Source organism: Liolophura sinensis, chromosome 10 (genome assembly GCF_032854445.1).
Source record: "Liolophura sinensis isolate JHLJ2023 chromosome 10, CUHK_Ljap_v2, whole genome shotgun sequence".
Lineage (NCBI taxonomy): Eukaryota > Metazoa > Mollusca > Polyplacophora > Chitonida > Chitonidae > Liolophura > Liolophura sinensis.
The window spans coordinates 8,236,704-8,258,412 of record NC_088304.1 but is presented as its reverse complement, the minus strand read 5'-3'; the positions used below and the strand labels follow the sequence as shown (position 1 = coordinate 8,258,412).

The following is a 21,709-nucleotide window of genomic DNA, read 5'->3' as shown; positions in this document are numbered from 1 at the left end:
AATATATTTTATCAGAAATTGTTTCTTATTTGTGGTAAATACATGATATTTTATAAAATTTAAAACAAGATATAAACATTTAACTCGGTTCCCAAGTAGAATTTAGATTTGACTTTTTGATTCCCACTACCCTGGCACAGGTGGCGCTCTTACCCGCGAAATTGCTGAAAACACATTACTGCGGACGCCGTGATAAACACAGACGAAGTCAGTGGAGATTTGTTATCATGGACGGGTCGGTTAAGCGATCACCAGCCGTGTCAAGACACAAACAAATGTATAAGTCATCAACGCCACCTTGGAAGGAAACTTACAGAAAGGTGTTACCATGTTCATCGCAGTTTCGATTTCGCTCCATCAAACATGTCTAAGAGTAGGCCGACTAGGCTTCCAGGGCTAGCTCTCAACTAGGCAGACAGCAAACAGGCAACTAGGGGCTTACTTTTAGTGGAGTACGCTTAGTGCTGTGGTTTCTTAAGCTGAGGCTGCTCTAACATGGCAGATTGACATCAATTCACTAAAAAAACTAACTTAAAGAAGGTTCTTTTCTCAATGAACATCTGAGTGGTGGGCCAGCAATCAACGTACAGTAGCCCCAGGGTGGCTATTTCAACTCCTCTATACGGGGCTATATATCATAGCCGCAGCTGCAGCCAATGGTAAACGGTACACTGTTTCTCGTTTTTCTGAGTTCGATAAATCTTTTCTAGTTAATTTCTGCAGTCCAAAAGAGGTGTTAACTGTGGCTCTTACCTTTCAGCTTTCCCACACACGCAACACCTCGTGAATATTACATTTGGTAATGATACACGAAACCCCAATTCATGCCCTGGTCATCGCTGAAGCAGCAGCAGGAGCCATTTTGCCTTCGCCACAGTTTTATGTCTTGAAAAACTTGTTTCAGGATAGCATATGGCTGCCTTGTTTTAAAATTTTTGGCCGTGTGAGGAGTATGGTGCCATTCCTGAGTGGAATATACCAAGAATATTCCATGTGCAGGAGAGCTGAGAGATGAAAGTCGAAAGTTGACACCTGTTTTGTACTACAGACATTGTTTAGACGGGACTTACAGTATAGACGGATCCTAACCATCAATCTTACACCCACTGTAGCCGAAGGATATGCTTGCGGTCAGCCCATGGGTCATTGTACGATACGCCGAAAATGCACCTTCATGCGCGTAACTTGATGCGATCCACCGTCCATCAGACGCGGACCCTTGGCCAACCCTGGGCGTACTGTCAGCGGATCATCACGCTGTAAATGAGGGCTCTATACAACCATGACAGTGTTGCAGAATTTATAAACAGACTTGAGTTCTTTGGCTTATTACTCAGTTTATCACTCTTTAATGTTGGATTCAAAATTACGCAAGAATATTTAACTTTGTTTTGTGACGTGTGTCAGCCTGCGTGCTTATATACACTTAAAAAACCTCTATTTAAAATATATATGTAATGAGTCCTCACATAAGGCCTAAAATTTTAAAACTTTGAACCACTGACATGTATCAGGGTCAGCATGTTAATGTTTTTCTTTTATCTCCAGTTCCTAAATAGTATCCCTAATTTAACAATTGTTGATCGTATTTATGAATTTTTATAAGCACAAAAACATGTTTATTAAAAGACGAGCGCAGTTATATGTAGCATTTATATACACATGAAGACATTCAAGGTAGCTCCGAGGCCTATATATATATATATATATATATATATATATATATCTAACCTAAATCAAGCTATAAAATGTGTTACATATTTTGAGAGTATTTATCAACCTATCCATGTATAAATTATGAAAATACACCAAGGAAAGTAAAAACCAAAACCAGAGGTTTGTGGTAGCGGTAAAAAGAATCTATTAGAGCGATTCCAATCCAGTATTTCTTGTTATTTTAGAAAAGCCGAAATAATTACCTTTTATGAAATATCAGCCTCGTCTATGCACATGTTATGTTAAAATCAGTAATAAAGTTCAAAAAATGTACAGAGAAAGTCTTGCAAATAACGTAAGGGTTACAGTGTAAGTCCGATGTCCGTACATCAGACTCCAGCAAGAGAGTGAATGTCATAAAATGATACGCTGACCAAGGCGCCACCTCCCGACGCGAGGCAGAGGATGACGATATGTTTGATCATCGTGCAGCCAGGGTCGGCATGTAGTGAGCGTATGATAAACAGACCATCTGGCCACAGTGGGCGTAGGAATAATGACTAGGATCCGGCTGTATTGTACGTTTACGTCGTGAAATGGCGTATAGTTTACCATAGGTTGCAGCCGTGACTGTGATACTCCGCCAGCATAGTATAAAGAGAGAAGTTGAAATAGCCACCTGGGGCTATTAGCTGCAGTACTCCATTTTAACGGCTGCATGTAGACCTGTCATTTAAGCCGTCTATTTATTCTGCTGGGCTGGATTGTTTACGAACACACCACAATCTTCAAGCATAAGCCCAACTTAAACTTGTTTTATCATCAATTGTCAATTACCCTTATGCACTAGTTCTCTACCATGAAACTGTTTTATGTAATCCATATGGTTTACTGTGTTGAACGATTCCAATGCTCATTTCCTGACATATTCTGCACGAAATTCTCTCTAAAGACCAAATTTACACATTATGGTATGATAGCAGACCTTGGCCATCTTTGGCTTTGGCTGATATGTGTACCTCTTTCTTATGTTACTGAGACAATGCTAATAATTTGAGCAGCTGTCACACTAGACTTTAATAAGTAGTTCTGGTTTTAGCTAGAATTTTGAGCATAAAGTACATGTGATGTGCCATTTGTCCAAGGGGTCTCTGTGGCTTAGTTGGTTAGCATGCTAGCGCAGCAGAATGACCCAGGAGCCTCTCACGAATGTAGTTGCTGTGACTTCAAGTCCAGCTCATGCTGGCTTCCTCTCCGGCTGTAAGTGAGAAGGCCTGCCAGCAACCTTTGGATGGTTGTGGGTTTCCCCAGGGCTCTGCTGGTTTCCGCCCACCATAATGCTGGTTGGCGTCGTATAAGTGAAATATTCTTGATAACACCAATCAGATAAATAAATAAATAAATCATTTGGTCAACACTTTAAACTACGTGAATTCTGGGGCACAGTTTTGTGACTGATAGCAGGTGTATATGGGCGGTTGACAGTGGATGATCAAGGCCCATACACGAGCACATAACAACATATTGGCAGCCTTAAACTTACTGAAAATATGAACTTTTAACATAGTTGTGAATAATTAGGACCTGTGCACAACACATTATGAACACATCTGATGTTTTCAACGTGTTAATCTTCACATAATGAAGGTGCCTTTACACAGCGCAATTTGTTATCGTGCCAAAATCTACAAGAAGTCTTCCTTCAACACAAATTGTTTTTATCATAATGTTAATCTTTCTCATGGGTACAGCGTTCAACACCAATGAAGTAATTGAATAAGTAATCTTTCTCATGAATAAGTTGTTTATTTTTTTATCTTTACTATCTTTAAGTCAGCGAAATAGTGTGGTTACAGATGATTTTGAGAGTGAAATAAATGGTGTATAATATTTCTTATGTATGCTTTATTTAACAGTCATACAAGGCATTTTTGTAATCTGAAAGGGGAAATTGGAACTGTATGGTGTATGGAGTTGGGGGTGGGACGATGGGAGTCGGGGGACATGCACAATGAATCTGACAGGACTTACTGAGACATTTGTTGCGTCTTTCAGAGGTGCCTGGAGAAGCTGAAGTCGAGCAGACAGAAACTTCAGGATAGATTCAGAAACATTCCACACCAATCTAACAAATCCTTCATCAAAAGCCTGATGAAGGAAGAATGGCATGCTCTGAAGGGAGACAAAGAGGACTTGCCGAGGCTGGCCGATCAGGCAGAGGAATTCAGGGTGATTATGTGATTAACTCAGGACCATATCTAGAGCCATTTTAGTCCTGGAAAATGTTTGGGCTCCCAAACTTGTGGGCGCTATTAAAACTAACAAGTACATGCAAATGTGATGGTTTACCAATAAAAAGTTAAGTTTCCATACAAACTTCCTTCATTCACAGACTCAGAAGATTCCAAAAAGCGTCTGTACTGTTCCATTTGATAAAATTTCTTCATATATGCTGTCACAATGTCACCTTTAAAGTTTGTAGGTCAGAAGCTTCAAATTTGTTTCTAGATATGGCCCTGTAACTACAGAAATTCCAGTCTCAGTCCAAAACAATTTCTTAAACTTTAGTAGGGATATGTAATACTAACTAAGGTGAAACTGTTCATGTTCGTGCCGTTTTGATCACCACTTGTGTAAAACCAGTTGATTTACAAGCCATGTAATATTCAACAAAGTATCGAAACTTATGTCAAACAGTATCATACTGACCCATTCTTGACCCATAAAAAGCAACATTGAGCACAACTACTCTGTTAAGTTTTGATAAGTTTTATCTCTCCTTTCTGGTGGTCCATGCTGTCAGATCTATACATACGCTTCACCGTATGACTTACGATTGTACTGAGTTGGGCGAACACCCTTACGGGCAAATATGTTTTGCCCCAGAATCAACCTTCAGAATATTTATTGTGTAAAATATTATGTGTAAAATAGCAGTACTGTTGACAACAAAAGACAGTGAACCCTTGATCAACAGTTGAATGTGTAGGTCATTAGCTCTAGTTGGACACAGGATTTTTTTCCATGATTTCTATGAAAATTTGTTGTATTTTTGAAAACACCTACTAGGGGGTAAAGTCGCCAGCATGCAGTAATCCCTCTAGAGACTGTAACCTGAGTCAGGAATCCCTATTGCATCTGGAGGCAATTTGAACTGGGTCACACGGCCTGAACACCAGGCGGAACGTACTTTTCCGCATTTCCTGTACATTCTACTGTACATGGCAACACCTGAAGCAAATCGACAAATGCTGAGCTGGCAGTCCTTGTAAATGATAGTAGGCCTGCTCAACCAACAGGTTTTTTCAGTTATGTATTTGTCCAATAGTTTTACTTTGCTAGGGCTTGCTAAAATATATTGAACTTGTATGACTGCGACCAGTATTATATGGTGGGAGGAAACCAGGTAGAGCCAGGGAGCCAGATTATTTTTTTATGTGCAATTTACAGACTAATGTAGCATAAATATTGTGTCATGGAACATATAGTGTGAAAATAATGTTGTTAGGAATAAGGGTTGTAAACAAATTATGGGATCTCTAAGTGTAAAACTTGTCTGATTGTGGTATTAAAATCAGGCTTAACATTTTTATCAGTATGTACAATTTCATTGTTGATAAAAATATTGATTGCTTTGTTGAAATGAACACCAGCTTACCTTTCAGAAAATGCACACATACATGTGTATTGATGTACGTGTGTGTCAAAATTTGGCTAAAATGGATATTTTGGAATATGGACTGTGCCTTTAACTGGCTATGCTGTAAAGTATTTGGAACATGGACCTTGCCTTTAACTGGCTATGCTGTAAAGTATTTGGAACATGGACTGTGCCTTTAACTGGCTATTCTGTAAAGTATTTGGAACATGGACTGTGCCTTTAAATGGCTATTCTGTAAAGTATTTGGAACATGGACTGTGCCCTTAACTGGCTATGCTGTAAAGTATTTGGGACATGGACTGTGCCTTTAACTGGCTATTCTGTAAAGTATTTGGAACATGGACTGTGCCTTTAACTGGCTATTCTGTAAAGTATTTGGAACATGGACTGTGCCTTTAACTGGCTATGCTGTAAAGTATTTGGAACATGGACTGTGCCTTTAACTGGCTATGCTGTAAAGTATTTGGAACATGGACCTTGCCTTTAACTGGCTATGCTGTAAAGTATTTGGAACATGGACTGTGCCTTTAAATGGCTATTCTGTAAAGTATTTGGAACATGGACTGTGCCTTTAACTGGCTATGCTGTAAAGTATTTGGAACATGGACTGTGCCTTTAACTGGCTATGCTGTAAAGTATCTGTCAAGTATAAAAAAAATACTTCTCCGTTGCAGTCAGACCTGAAGAAATATGGCATTTTATTGTCGGTACGTACATGTACATACCATTGCTTGTTCATATTTTGTTGTCTTGTTTCAGTTTGATGATGATTTGAACAACATCGATTCTGTCTTGGCCATATTCGAGGAGATTCAGGCAGATCTGATGAGAGAAGGTATGTGTTAGTAGACAGGTTGTCTGGGGTACAAAGAGTCTCTCGGTCAGACTTCTGTGTGTTTTGTGGAGATTCAGGCAGATCTGATGTGAGAAGGTACATGTATGTGTTAGCAGACAGGTTGTCTGGGGTACAAAGGGTCTCGGTCACTGTTCTGTGTGTTTTGTGGAGATTCAGGCAGATCTGATGAGAGAAGGTATGTGTTAGCAGACAGGTTGTCTGGGGTACAAAGAGTCTCTCGGTCACACTTCTGTGTGTTTTGTGGAGATTCAGGCAAATCTGATGTGAGAAGGTACAAGTGAGCAGACAGGTTGTTTGTGATACAAAGAGAGTCTCGGTCACACTTCTGTGTGTTTTGTGGAGATTCAGGCAGATCTGATGAGAGAAGGTATGTGTTAGCAGACAGGTTGTCTGGGGTACAAAGAGAGTCTCGGTCACACTTCTGTGTGTTTTGTGGAGATTCAGGCAGATCTGATGAGAGAAGGTATGTGTTAGCAGACAGGTTGTCTGGGGTACAAAGAGAGTCTCTCGGTCACACTTCTGTGTGTTTTGTGGAGATTCAGGCAGATCTGATGAGAGAAGGTATGTGTTAGCAGACAGGTTGTCTGGGGTACAAAGAGAGTCTCGGTCACACTTCTGTGTGTTTTGTGGAGATTCAGGTAGATCTGATGTGAGAAGGTATGTGTTAGCAGACAGGTTGTCTGAGGTACAAAGAGAGTCTCGGTCAGACTTTCTGTGTGTTTTGTGGAGATTCAGGCAGATCTGATGTGAGAAGGTACAAGTGAGCTGACAGGTTGTCTGGGGTACAAAGAGAGTCTCGGTCAGACTTTCTGTGTGTTTTGTGGAGATTCAGGCAGATCTGATGAGAGAAGGTATGTGTTAGCAGACAGGTTGTCTGGGGTACAAAGAGAGTCTCAGTCACACTTCTGTGTGTTTTGTGGAGATTCAGGCAGATCTGATGAGAGAAGGTATGTGTTAGCAGACAGGTTGTCTGGGGTACAAAGAGAGTCTCGGTCACACTTCTGTGTGTTTTGTGGAGATTCAGGCAGATCTGATGAGAGAAGGTATGTGTTAGCAGACCGGTTGTCTGGGGTACAAAGAGAGTCTCGGTCAGACTTCTGTGTGTTTTGTGGAGATTCAGGCAGATCTGATGTGAGAAGGTACAAGTGAGCAGACAGGTTGTTTGTGATACAAAGAGAGTCTCGGTCACACTTCTGTGTGTTTTGTGGAGATTCAGGCAGATCTGATGAGAGAAGGTATGTGTTAGCAGACAGGTTGTCTGGGGTACAAAGAGTCTCTCGGTCACACTTTTGTGTGTTTTGTGGAGATTCAGGCAGATCTGATGTGAGAAGGTATGTGTTAGCAGACAAGTTGTTTGTGATACAAAGAGAGTCTCGGTCAGACTTCTGTGTGTTTTGTGGAGATTCAGGCAGATCTGATGTGAGAAGGTATGTGTGAGCAGACAAGTTGTTTGTGATACAAAGAGAGTCTCAGTCAGACTTCTGTGTGTTTTGTGGAGATTCAGGCAGATCTGATGAGAGAAGGTATGTGTTAGCAGACAGGTTGTCTGGGGTACAAAGAGAGTCTCGGTCAAACTTCTGTGTGTTTTGTGGAGATTCAGGCAGATCTGATGAGAGAAGGTACAAGTGAGCAGACAGGTTGTTTGTGATACAAAGAGTCTCTCGGTCACACTTCTGTGTATTTTGTGGAGATTCAGGCAGATCTGATGTGAGAAGGTATGTGTTAGCAGACAGGTTGTCTGGGGTACAAAGAGAGTCTCGGTCAGACTTCTGTGTGTTTTGTGGAGATTCAGGCAGATCTGATGAGAGAAGGTATGTGTGAGCAGACAAGTTGTTTGTGATACAAAGAGAGTCTCGGTCAGACTTCTGTGTGTTTTGTGGTGATTCAGGCAGATCTGATGAGAGAAGGTATGTGTGAGCAGTCAGGTTGTCTGGGGTACAAAGAGAGTCTCGGTCACACTTCTGTGTGTTTTGTGGAGATTCAGGTAGATCTGATGAGAGAAGGTATGTGTTAGCAGACAGGTTGTCTGGGGTACAAAGAGAGTCTCGGTCACACTTCTGTGTGTTTTGTGGAGATTCAGGCAGATCTGATGAGAGAAGGTATGTGTTAGCAGACAAGTTGTTTGTGATATAAAGAGAGTCTCGGTCACACTTCTGTGTGTTTTGTGGAGATTCAGGGAGATCTGATGAGAGAAGGTATGTGTTAGCAGACAGATTGTCTGGGTACAAAGAGAGTCTCGGTCACACTTCTGTGTGTTTTGTGGAGATTCAGGCAGATCTGATGAGAGAAGGTATGTGGTAGCAGACAGGTTGTTTGTGATACAAAGAGAGTCTCGGTCAGACTTCTGTGTGTTTTGTGGAGATTCAGGCAGATCTGATGAGAGAAGGTACAAGTGAGCAGACAAGTTGTTTGTGATACAAAGAGAGTCTCGGTCACACTTCTGTGTGTTTTGTGGAGATTCAGGCAGATCTGATGAGAGGAGGTACAAGTGAGCTGACAGGTTGTTTGTGATACAAAGAGAGTCGGTCACACTTCTGTGTGTTTTGTGGAGATTCAGGCAGATCTGATGTGAGAAGGTACAAGTGAGCTGACAGGTTGTCTGGGGTACAAAGAGAGTCTCGGTCAGACTTCTGTGTGTTTTGTGGAGATTCAGGCAGATCTGATGTGAGAAGGTACAAGTGAGCTGACAGGTTGTCTGGGGTACAAAGAGAGTCTCGGTCACATTTCTGTGTGTTTTGTGGAGATTCAGGCAGATCTGATTTGTTAAGGTATGTGGAAGCAGACAAGGTGTTTGTGGTACAAAAGAGAAAAAGACAAATCTGATTTGTCCAACTACATGTATATCCACCCAGCTCAGATCAGTCTTGAGTTAGGCTTGAGTTATTTTCATGTTTTTTATGAAACATATCTTTAGTGCCAAAGGTCTGTTAACTTTTGTTACTTTTGTTTTGGAATACTTTTATAATTAAAAAAATCCTACTTGTTTATTCATCCTGGTATGTTCTTCTCTTTGTTTTGTAGAACAGAGGTTGCTGGAAGAATTCGATCAAAGTTTACAGTTTGATGAAGCATTACTGTGTGCATCTATTGAATGTCTGCAAACAGATGAACTGATCTGCCCAGTGTGTCAGAGGTAGGTGATGTGATCAAAGTTTACAGTTTGATGAGACATTTACACTTTGTACATGTATAGAATGTCTGTACACAGATGAACTGATCTGCCCAGTATGTCAGAGGTAGGTGGTGTTAACAAAGTTACTGTTTGATGAGACATTTATACTTTGTACATGTATAGAATGTCTGCAAACAGATGAACTGATCTGCCCAATGTGTCAGAGGTAGGTGGTGTTAACAAAGTTACTGTTTGATGAGACATTTATACTGTGTGCATGTATAGAATGTCTGTACACAGATGAACTGATCTGCCCAATGTGTCAGAGGTAGGTGGTGTTAACAAAGTTACTGTTTGATGAGACATTTATACTGTGTGCATGTATAGAATGTCTGCACACAGATGAACTGATCTGCCCAATGTGTCAGAGGTAGGTGGTGTTAACAAAGTTACTGTTTGATGAGACATTTATACTGTGTACATGTATAGAATGTCTGTACACAGATGAACTGATCTGCCTAGTGTGTCAGAGGTAGGTGGTGTTAACAAAGTTACTGTTTGATGAGACGTTTATACTGTGTACATGTATAGAATGTCTGCACACAGATGAACTGATCTGCCCAGTGTGTCAGAGATAGGTGGTGTTAACAAAGTTACTGTTTGATGAGACATTTATACTGTGTGCATGTATAGAATGTCTCCACACAGATGAACTGATCTGCCCAATGTGTCAGAGGTAGGTGGTGTTAACAAAGTTACTGTTTGATGAGACATTTATACTGTGTGCATGTATAGAATGTCTGTACACAGATGAACTGATCTGCCCAATGTGTCAGAGGTAGGTGGTGTTAACAAAGTTACTGTTTGATGAGACATTTATACTGTGTACATGTATAGAATGTCTGTACACAGATGAACTGGTCTAACCAATGTGTCAGAGGTAGGTGGTGTTAACAAAGTTACTGTTTGATGAGACATTTATACTGTGTACATGTATAGAATGTCTGCACACAGATGAACTGATCTGCCCAGTGTGTCAGAGATAGGTGGTGTTAACAAAGTTACTGTTTGATGAGACGTTTATACTGTGTACATGTATAGAATGTCTGCAAACAGATGAACTGATCTGCCCAATGTGTCAGAGGTAGGTGGTGTTAACAAAGTTACTGTTTGATGAGACATTTATACTGTGTGCATGTATAGAATGTCTGCACACAGATGAACTGATCTGCCTAATGTGTCAGAGGTAGGTGGTGTTAACAAAGTTTCTGTTTAATGAGACATTTATACTGTGTGCATGTATAGAATGTCTGTACACAGATGAACTGATCTGCCCAGTGTGTCAGAGATAGGTGGTGTTAACAAAGTTTACAGTTTGATGAGACATTTATACTGTGTGCATGTATAGAATGTCTGTACACAGATGAACTGATCTGCCCAGTGTCAGAGATAGGTGGTGTTAACAAAGTTTACAGTTTGATGAGACGTTTATACTGTGTACATGTATAGAATGTCTCCACACAGATGAACTGATCTGCCCAGTGTGTCAGAGGTAGGTGGTGTGATCAAAGTTTACAGTTTGGTGGGACGTTTATACTGTGTACATGTATAGAATGTCTCCACACAGATGAACTGGTCTAACCAATGTGTCAGAGGTAGGTGGTGTGATCAAAGTTTACAGTTTGATGAGACATTTATACTGTGTACATCTATAGAATGTCTGCACACAAATGAACTGGTCTAACCAATGGGTCAGAGGTAGGTGGCGTGATCAAAGTTTACTGTTTGGTGAGACATTTATACCGTGTACATCTGTAGAATGTCTGCACACAGATGAACTGATCTGCCCAATGTGTCAGTGGTAGGCGGCTTATTAGTAATGTATGTCGTACCCTGAGTGTTGGAATTGGCGTTCAATAACAGGGAAGGCAATATTAAACAGAATATTGAACAAAATGTTAGGGGTGGTATCTTAAAAATCACTGCATTTATTGACTTTATGATTGCACTGATGTAGAGCACAATAGCATGAGGGGGATATTCCGTCATTGATTGAATATGTGCTTATTAAATATCGTAAATTACCAAATTCCTGACTTAGTCTATTGTGTTTTAGAAACCAAGTTAAAACAAAATGTTAGGTTTTGTATCTCAAAAAGTACAGCATGTGTTTATGAGAAGTTTTACATGCGTGTAAAGCACAATGACTCAAGGGGGAATGCTTATGTAGTCATAATCAGTTATACTCGATAAGCTGACTTCTGTGTTTGCAGGTATCCCCTGATGCAGAACTTGAGTGTGATATTCTGTAAATGTGGAGTTCGGATTGACACTGAGGTATGGTATGTCACGTGTACGTGTGTATGGTGTACTTTACAATAGAATCAGGATGATAATAATGAGTATATCAGATTAGTTTTTATTGCTCCAGAATGTAGTACATGTTGTGGCTGAAAGTTAAGCGTTCGTAAATACATGCTGCTTACTTTGAAGATAGAACCCTCCTCACCATCCCCAGGTCTGTATGTTACTTTAGTGTTAGGCCTCACCCTGTCTCTTTTGTCACCCACAGCAGGACTGCCTGAGCCTGTCCCAGGTCAGACAGCAGCTGGAGGAGGGGATGGCAGCTCACAACAACAGTCACTGTGATCAGGACCCAAGGTTTACTGTAGTGGGAGCAGCTGGCATACAGAACCTGTTGATGACATGTCAGGTATGTATATGTAGAACCTGTTCAGGGTCAGAATTTCGTGCGGAGATGCGAGAGTCCAGGTGGACTCCCACTACTGCCATTTGCGAGAGCCCAAAGAGTCAAAACGAAAATTCTCAAAATAAATGTATATACATGTAAGAAACAACTAAAATTCAGTTTAACTCTTTTAATGTTTAGATTTATCAAAACTTTAAACACAAACGGTTTGGTGACAAATTAACCTAAATCGACTTTTATTGATGGCGAGCCCTTGTCACAAGTGCCAACTAACAATCAGGCAACAGGACACAATAAATGAATACCATAATTCAGCATATGATAAACATATGAGAAAAGCTTAGCTGATTATACAAAGTTGCGTTTTTAGTTTGATGTTAAAACCAATGTTGAAAATTTCAACAGATTTATTCATCAGGAACAGAAGCACTCAAATAACAACATAAATGTAAGCAGACTGCATGTTGCAGCCACTACTTTCTCTCCTCCATCATCCAACGTAAATTCAAAATTTGATTTTAAATCATCCTCCCAAAGAGCAATGGACCTTTTCGATATGCATTTCCCACGGGACGCCATTTTTGTAAACAGTCATTCGGCCCTCGTGTGAGTGTCCGACTGAAAACAAACTATTCCTCTGCCATACAAAGGTACATTTTTTCTGCACAAACAGGGCGAAGTTTTGTTAACCAGTAGTTTCTTCACAGTTATATCTTTAAAGACACTAAATTCAGTATAACTGCCTTCAATGTTAAGACTGAACAAAATACTTATAGTCAATATTCTCCCGCAGATGCTTAGCCGAGATCATGCTGTCAAAAAACGAGGTGAGGAGTTTGGCAGCGGTCGTCAACCTCGACAGAGTTAAAACGGCATTGACTGGTTGACACATTTCTGCATGACCAATCAGCGACCGTGTCTTATGTATGGCAATACTCGGCCAATTTACGGCAGTCGTAAATGTCCGAGAGTGTCAACATCCGTCGGTTCCCAATTTTAAGTTATTTGAGACAGGAACACGCGTCAGAAAGTGAAACCTTTTACCAAACAAACCATGTATACATGTTACGTTTTGCGCGAGTCCACATGGACTCGCCCCACTGGACTTTTGCACGAGTCTTGGCGCGAGTCGGCTCGCGGACTCGCGGCGAAATTCTCACCCTGCTCTTGATGATATATCAGGTACGTAGCACCTGTTGATGGCATGGGCAGTATGTAGAACCTGTTGATGACATGGGCACTATGTACATGTAGGACTTGTTGATGACATATCAGGTATGGAGAACCTGTAGATGACCTATCAGTTATGTAGAACCTATAGATGACATGTCAGACATGTAGAACCTGTTGATGACATATCAGGTATGTAGTACCTGTTGCTGACATGTTAGGTATGTAGAACCTGTTGATGACATGTCAGGCGTGTACATGTAGAACCTGTTGATGACATGTCTGGCGTGTACATGTAGTACCTGTTGATGACATATCAGGTTTGTAGAACCTGTTGATGACATGTCTGGTATGTAGTACCTGTTGATGACATATCAGGTTTGTAGAACCTGTTGATAGCATGATAGAGATTAGCTCTTACAGGCTTACCCATAGATTGTTATCTATAGATGGTTTGCAGTGGCAGCCATCTTTAAGGTAAGTTTGTGTATATTGCCCATTGTATGCCCTTACCAGCCAAGGGCCTCTGCCTAGCTTATGATGCCTCTAACAATAGACAACCAGTGGGCAATACTCAATCTTATATCAAAGATGGCTGTCATTGCAAATCACCTATATAGGCTAAGCCTGAACGTCTTCCTACTCCCTGCAGCCGTATTTTACCAACCCACCATGCTGTTCTTCTCAGTTAGATGCTTGTCCGGGCAGCCTCTAGTTAATGCACACGGGAACTCCTGAACAATAGATCCATTTTCAAAAGTGTTTCAAGCAGGACAGCCATGTTGATACTACGTCAGGTTTTTGGGGATCTGCTTGTCGAACACTTGGCTCTTGCCGAACTTTAGTGGCAAAAGTTTTTGTGGTGTTATTTACTCCGTAGTCTGGTTTGGTAAAATCCGAGAAGTGACAAGTGTTCAACATGCGGGCACCCAAAACCATGACATACAAGTAGTGTCAACATGGCCGCACAGCGCATGAGACTTTTAAAATAGATCTACCGTTAAGGAGTTTTATAGCCGTCAACATTTACCAGAGGTAGGTTGGTAAAATATGGCAGTACGGAGTAGGGCTTGGTCTCTATAGATAATAATCTATGGGTACGCGAGCTAGAACTAAATAGGGATGTGTCATGGGTGACATGTTTTATGATGTATAACCTATTAATGACAATTTGGATTTCATCATTGTTTACTGTAATTTGCACATACATGTACAATGTGCAGTTTTTGACACTGTACTTACCACTGTGGGGCCTGAGCAATATAAGGTGTGAAATATACATACAGAAATTCACCCTTCATGGCTTGATATTAATATATTGAAGCATTTTGTATGGTGTTTGTTTGCTTAATGTTACTTAGTTTATTTGATCAGTGAATTTAATTGCCCTCTTTTTCTGTTCACAGGGTTGTGACTTCATGTTTGTTGTCATTTGATGACAGCAAATTTTCCTACAAGATCAAAAAGAAGATAATAAAACATCTGCCTTTTGTTCCAACATTTGTCTGAAGTATGGTGCTATTAGCCTGATGGCAGAGGCTCTTAATTTTTTCTGTTATTTCTGAAGAAATTCAAACTGAAAGAAATCTACGGGGAGAATTTACATGTATCCGTTAATATATTCCTTAAACTGCAAGCCAGTCCACATTCAAACTGTCTTTTTCACTGATACTTGGCTTGAAATTTTAATTTTTATGATGTAGTTTAAAATGACTTCCTGATGACTTGAACAACTTTGAAAACGACTGCATATAGTTTGCATATAAATATTTGATGTATTCAGAAAAAAAATATGTCTTTTTGGAACAGGTTTGAAACTTTGCATGTGAATGAAGAATATAAATGTTGTGTGTTACCAGCTGTGATACTTGTGTTGATCCCATTTGTAAATATATTCACTTTCGTAAGTTGTGTGTTGTTATTAATTACCCCAAAATTCCATTAGTTACGATAACTAGAAGTGGGCAAGTCTGCATGATGTACTGTAGCACGCGGCAGGGAGAGGCTACTCGGTAGAAATGGTTTTTGTTTAATTTCTGACATTATCCAGCTGCCATTACTCTTAATGTACATATATTTAAGAGGTACAGCATAGAGAGAAAAAAAAAAACAGAGCAGCAGCCACAGTGTGATGGCTGGCAAATGACCACACATAACCGGTGAAACACAGCCTCTTGTCAATTTACCTCGGATTCTAATCTTACTGTTCATGTAAATGCGTAAATAGTAGCAAATTGCATTCCCCTTTTCAAGGCCTTCAGAGGAGGGACACAAACCCTGTCGTGTCGAAGCCTCGTTGACCAGAATTGATACTAGTGTACGAGGAATGATCTAGGTGGATAGTCAGCCTGCTTGTTAGCACGCTATGTTGCCTTCCTCTCCGGAGGTTCGTCGAAAGATCTTTCAGCTACCTGCGGATGGTCATGGGTTTCCTCCCACCATTATACTGGCCGCCACACTATCAGTGAAATGTTCTTGAGTGCGGCGTAAAACACCAGTAAAGTAAATAACTGAACCATGTATGTACCCCAGTAATCTAAGAATTTCCTTAGACATTTTGGCGAGCCTTTTGGACAGCAGGAGATAGAACGATTTGTTATCTCATGAATACAGAAAGATTGATCTCCATCCCTTGCATGACAGAACTAAAGTAGAAGTACATGTAAGGCAAATATTGAAAACAATTACTCCTTAGCATCTTGTCCTAAAGTTTTGTACTTTATGCTAAGAACTCATACGTTATCTCAGGTATTTGTTTCTCCGATGTATTATGTGTATGCTATAACACCCTCTGAGAAAAGTGGTGGGCGACACCTGTCCACCTTATGGAGACACTGTTGGGCCAAGTGTCGCCAAAGGAATGTTCAAATTAGTGTTTAACCCCAATCAAACAGGACTCAGTCGCCGTTACAACGAAGGTTTGTGGCTTCCATCAAACATAAACCTGGCTGCCGTCACAACGAAGATTAGTGATTTTCTTCACCATAAACGTTACCGTCAACAAAGAAAGTTGATGGTTTTATCCAGCTCTTCCCCCTTTTCTTTTAGAAAAACATGGCAGTCATCACAACGAAGCTTGACGGTTTTCCCCAACTCCGCTGTTTACTTTACCCATAACCACCGTCGCAGCGAAGGTTGCTGGTTACCTCATCCATAAACTTGGCCGCCGTTTTAGCGAAGGTTAATGGTTTTTTTCCAGTTGTTCCACGTTTCCTTTACCCATAATCTAGCAGCTGTCACAGAAAAGGCTAATGGTTTTCTCCAGATCTTCCTGCACTCATCAACCTGAACACCGTCGTAGCGAGTGTTATTGGGTTTCTCCAGCTCTCAACAGTTCTCCCTAATAAATCTGATCACCACCTTAGCGAGGGTTGGTGGAATACTTGCTGTGAAGGCTGCCAGGTTATAGGTAAGGAAACCATTAACCTTCGTCGTCAGGACTGTCAGGTTATGGGTAAAGGAAACGGAGAAGAGCTGGAGAAAACCATCAACTGTCTCAGTGACGATCGCCAGGTTATGGGTAAAGAAAACGGGGAAGGGCTAGTGAAAGCCACCAATCTTCAATGTAACGGCTGCCAGATTATGGGTAGAGGACACGGAGAAGAGCTAGTGAAAGCCACCAGTCTTCGATGTAACGGCTGCCAGATTATGGGTAGAGGACACGGAGATGAGCAAGTGAAAGCCACCAATCTTCGCTGTAACGGCTGCCAGATTATGGGTAGAGGACGCGGAGAAGAGCTAGTGAAAGCCACCAATCTTCGCTGTAACGGCTGCCAGGTTATGGGTAAAGGACACGGAGAAGAGCTGGGGAGAACCATTAAATTTCCTTCTGACGACTGGCCGCCGTCATGGCAAAGGTTGGTGGTTTGCCCTGACTCCATCTCGTTTCCTCCAACCCTATTTATGGCCGCACTCTTAGCGACGTTTGGTGCTTTTCTCCGGGCTCTGCCTCGCTTTTTGCACAATTAACCGTATCGCCGCCATGTATAAGATTGGTGAGTTTTCCCAACTCTTCCCTGTTTTCTTAACCCATAACCTGGCAGCCGTCACTAAGACAGCTGACGGTTTTCTCTAGTTCTTCCTCGTTTCTTTACCCCAAACCCGACAGTCGCCACTAAGATAGTTGATGGTTTTCTCCAGCTCTGCCCCGTTTTCTTTTTACCCACAACCTTACAGTCGCCACTAAGATAGTTGGTTTTCTCTAGTCCTTCCCCGTTTCTTTACCCCAAACCCGACAATCGCCACTAAGATAGTTGATGGTTTTCTTCAGCCCTTCCCCGTTTTCTTTTTACCCACAACCTTACGGTCGCCACCTAGATAGTTGATGGTTTTCTCCAGCTCTTCTCCGTTTTCTTTACCCACAACCAAGCAGCCGTCACTAAGATAGTCAGTGGTTTTCTCCAGCTCTTCCCCGTTTTCTTTACCCATAATCTAGCAGCCGTCAAAGCGAAGGTTGTTGGTTTTCTCTAACTCTTCTTTTTGTTGGATGCATCCGTAACAAGATAAGCAGGGGCTTCGTTGTATATCGCGTGTAAGTTCGAGCAAAGCATAAATTTGCGTCCAAACTGTCAACTAATGTCGGATTTGACAATGAGTCCGCTCCGCATCAGATATGCTGAGGCCAAATTGTCCAGTTGGTACCAAAATGATTTCGTGGGAGTATTTTCGTTCATCTACCAGTATTAAGGTCAAACTTGACATTCGCTACAAAGAAAGCCACTTTAACGATTGATTTCTGGTCGAAAGTCTATCACGTACAGACATACGTCACCGATATGCCAATACCAAACCAATTCTTCCGATGTTACTTAACTTTATGTAGCTTTTGGTTAAAGCAATGCTGGAGTTCCAGCGTGTATGGATTATGGGCGAAAGCAACCAATGTTTCTGGCACCTTAGGTTTCCTTGACGTTACTTCGAAATGATGTTGCCTCTAACTCTCTGGAGTGATTTCCAAGAGCAGATACCATCACTTTTCATTTTAAGGCAAAGTTTTGGGGTATGGTCTCGATAAATAGTCGGATTGAGGTCAAGGTCGCCTAAATAATTGTGGGAAGATGACTTTTCAGCTGATCTTGGCCTTCACCTATGACCTTTGACTTGAGTATAGCATGCTTAAAATGCATTCAAAGGCGCATAGACATTCATTCACGTTTGAGTATCTCAAAGCATGAATTGAGATTAAATGAACAAGTCCATTTTAAGCAAACAAGTCACGGAAGCGTCCATAACATATATATACTTAACGCCATTAAAAACGCACGGGTAAAACATGTATTGTAATTAATAGAAATCACCCTTGTGAACTGTTGTTGTTTGTTCGGTTAGAAAATGAGTGAATTAAAGAAAGACAGATGATCCAGTAATCCGGACACGTGTTACATGGATTCGTCAAGGTAATCCTTAGCAATGGACGTTTAATTGTTTCTCATACCTGTGTTAGCTCTTCACTGCTTATTTTGACTGTCAGTAGTAGCCTATATATAGACAGTAAAGGAACCGCTAAAATGTTGCAGGTTGGTCATAATGGAATGGTCGCACGATCACACGTAACCGGTGAAATACTCCCCTTTGTCAATTTACCTCAGTCAGGGTTTTATTCTGACTATTTATTTAAATGCATAAATAGTAACAACTCCAACGGCCCCTAGCACCATGGCTTAACCAGAGTTAAGTTTGAAAAATGCAGTAATGCTTATTGCAATTTATCAGACGTCACTGGTCAAGCATTACTCAAACTGCTGTATTGTCATCACATTTAACATACAACGCCCCAAGGCGCTGATGTGTCTCCAAAGACGTTCGAAAAAAAATATCCAGTAGGCATTTTCAAATACGACGGTGGTGGGAACGCATAGTCAATACATTTTGTCTTCCTCCACATTAAGAAACGAGCGTGAACAGACGTATATATATCGGAAAAACCCTTATCGAATTGCGCAACCCGATACACATGTCGCATTTCCCCATCAGGTGTTCCATGGTTTTAGATTTCGCAACCCGACACACGTGTCGCATTCCCCCACCGGATGTTCCAGGGTGTTAAATTTCGGAACCAGATGCTCGTGTCGCATTCCCAAACCAGATGTTCCACGGTGTTAAATTTCGCAGCCCGATACACATGTCAGATTCCCTCACCAGATGTTCCACGGTGATAAATTTCAAGATACACGTTTCGCATTTCCCTACCAGCTGTTCCGCGGTGTTAGATTTTGCGAGTCCATACACGTGTCGGATTCCCAAATCAGATGTTCAACGGTTTTAGATTTCGCAGCCCGACACACGTGTCGCATTCCCGAAACAGATTCCGCAACCCGATACGCTTTGCCATAATTTCCACTAGCGGTTTCGCTTTACAGTATAACATGACACTTTGCTAGATGTGGTGTTGGATTCTGCTTGGTTTCGATGGTTGCCCAGATGTTAGCAGCTTTTCTTACAATATAACCCGACACGTTGCCGGAAGTTGTGTTGGAGTTCGCTCCGATTTACTCCCTCACCATCCCGCTCTATTTCCATGTCGCCCAGAGGAAGATGTGTGGAATTCCATTAGTAGCTTCGTCTTATGTTATATAACCTAACATTTTGCCAGATGTTCCACGGATTTCGCCATCCAATTCCGCTTAGAAGGATGTGAAGGATTCACCAGCGGTTTCGCCTTATATCATCAACATAGCCTAACACTTTGCCACATATTCCGCCGTGTTGGATTTGGGCCGGCTCCGATTGTTCTCCCGCTTGGTTTCAATGTCGCACACAGTGCGATGTGTCAGATTGCTTTATCGTTTTTTTCCCTAACAATATAGCCCGACACTTTGCCAGATGTGATGTTGGATTTCTCCCCGCTCCAGCCTACTCGGTTTCCATGACGATGTGTCGCATTCCATTAGTGGTTCCGTCTTACAATATAACCCGAGACTTCGCCAGATGTTTCGCGCGGTTTCGCCTTAGATCGTCAACATAAACTAACACTTTAACAGATGTTTCGCGCGGTTTCGCCTTACATCGTCAACATAAACTGACACTTTCCCACATGTTTCTCGCGGTTTCGCCTTACATCGTCAACATAACCTCACACTTTGCCACATGTTTCGCGTGGTTTCGCCTTACATCGTCAACAAAAACTGACACTTTGCCACATGTTTCGCGTGGTTTCGCCTTACATCGTCAACATAACCTGACACATTGCCAGATGTTTCGCGCGGTTTTGCCTTACATCGTGAACAAAACCTGATTTATTAGTCAAAATCGAAATAAACATGTGTTCCAGTGAAACGATGAGCATTGAAAGCAACATCTAATAGAGTCAATCGGTAGAAAATTTACGAGCGATGTATTTTTAAGTATCAGTTGGCTGACGTATTTCTCAATAATCTCGTGAAGTAAATTTTATAGTAGTTTTTTACTATATGGATTGCTTAGATAGTTATTAATCAAAATCAATAACACGTGTTAAAATGACACTTTTTATCGTTTACAATCAGTGTTTAACACATTGCTTCAGGACAGTAAATGTAAAAGCATTGTAGGTCTCATTTCGGTCTAGCTTCGCTCAAGAATCTCCATGAAGTAAACCTCCAGTGAAACGATGTCACAGTAATGTATCTTCTGTGAAACAATCCAGGTTACACGAAAACAGAATGCAGGATAAATAAATTTGACAGAGACACGTCCAATACTCCAGTCAGTTCATAGAATGGTTATAGTCCCTTTCTGTCAGACTGTGAACTATGAAATAAGTAAAGTAAAGGCCTCACCAACAACTTTCAATGCTTGCACTTGGTTTCCGTCGTTCACCAACATGGAAAGCTGCAAACATTTCCACAATCTCGTCCATAACGTCATCAGCAGAAGAGCAGAGGCCTTCGTTGTTTCCAGCCTGTCTGGCGTCTGGCAATATTTTAATGTTCTCCAGTGCATGTCCTGCCAGAGGAATTTCTCCGATGGCAATTTCGTCTCGGATATGGAGATTTTCTAATTTTCTGACGATTGCAGCCATTTCTTGGTCAAGGGGACAGCGATCTACGTCGTCCAGTAAAACTTCACCTCCACCATACCGCCGGAGCGCCAGCCTTTCGTTTCTATTTCTTTCTCGCTCAATCCATTGTCGTCGATCGATGTCCCGTACAATATGTTCTGCCCTGGATCCTTCATTCACGGCTGGGGCTCTGGCATTTCTCGGAACAGCCCTCCTGTCGGCCAGGCCCAGGCCAGCTAGCCTGTTGAGGATAGAGGACTCTTCCACACGGAACAAGGCCTTCCCCGGTGTTCTTCGTGTCCCACTGCTCCACCTACCGGTGATCCTCTGCTGTTTGCGTCGTCTGCCGATGGTCAGTTGTTTACTTAGGTAGCCATTTTGCTCTACATATGATGTGTATTTCTGGATGATTGTCTGAGGGAACACAAAAAAAGGTTTATTAATGCCCTATCAAGAAGAAAGTCAGGTATATAATTGGAGAGGTTGGGGGAAGTGGAAAGAGTAGGTGGGTAAAATACGGGAGTAAATTAAACTGGGCGAAGCCGAAGAAACACGTCCACTGTACC

The 21,709-nt window shown here is 41.5% G+C and overlaps 1 protein-coding gene across 3 annotated transcripts; it reads left to right on the top strand.

Moving 5' to 3' along the window:
- The first annotated feature begins 165 nt into the window (after positions 1–165).
- On the top strand, positions 166–15,045 carry LOC135476638 (RPA-interacting protein B-like). Of its 3 annotated transcripts, none has more exons than XM_064756729.1 (7): positions 166–320; positions 3,712–3,885; positions 6,077–6,152; positions 9,195–9,306; positions 11,559–11,622; positions 11,861–11,998; positions 14,572–15,045. In XM_064756729.1, the coding sequence occupies exons 1-7, from the start codon at positions 228–230 to the stop codon at positions 14,599–14,601; spliced, it is 687 nt and encodes a 228-aa protein (XP_064612799.1). In that variant the 5' UTR covers positions 166–227; the 3' UTR covers positions 14,602–15,045. The 3 variants fall into 3 exon arrangements, with proteins under 3 accessions (XP_064612799.1, XP_064612798.1, XP_064612800.1); XM_064756728.1 differs by having other exon boundaries at positions 11,858–11,998; XM_064756730.1 differs by lacking the exon at positions 166–320 and adding an exon at positions 341–659 and having other exon boundaries at positions 11,858–11,998.
- Positions 15,046–21,709: the final 6,664 nt, after the last annotated feature.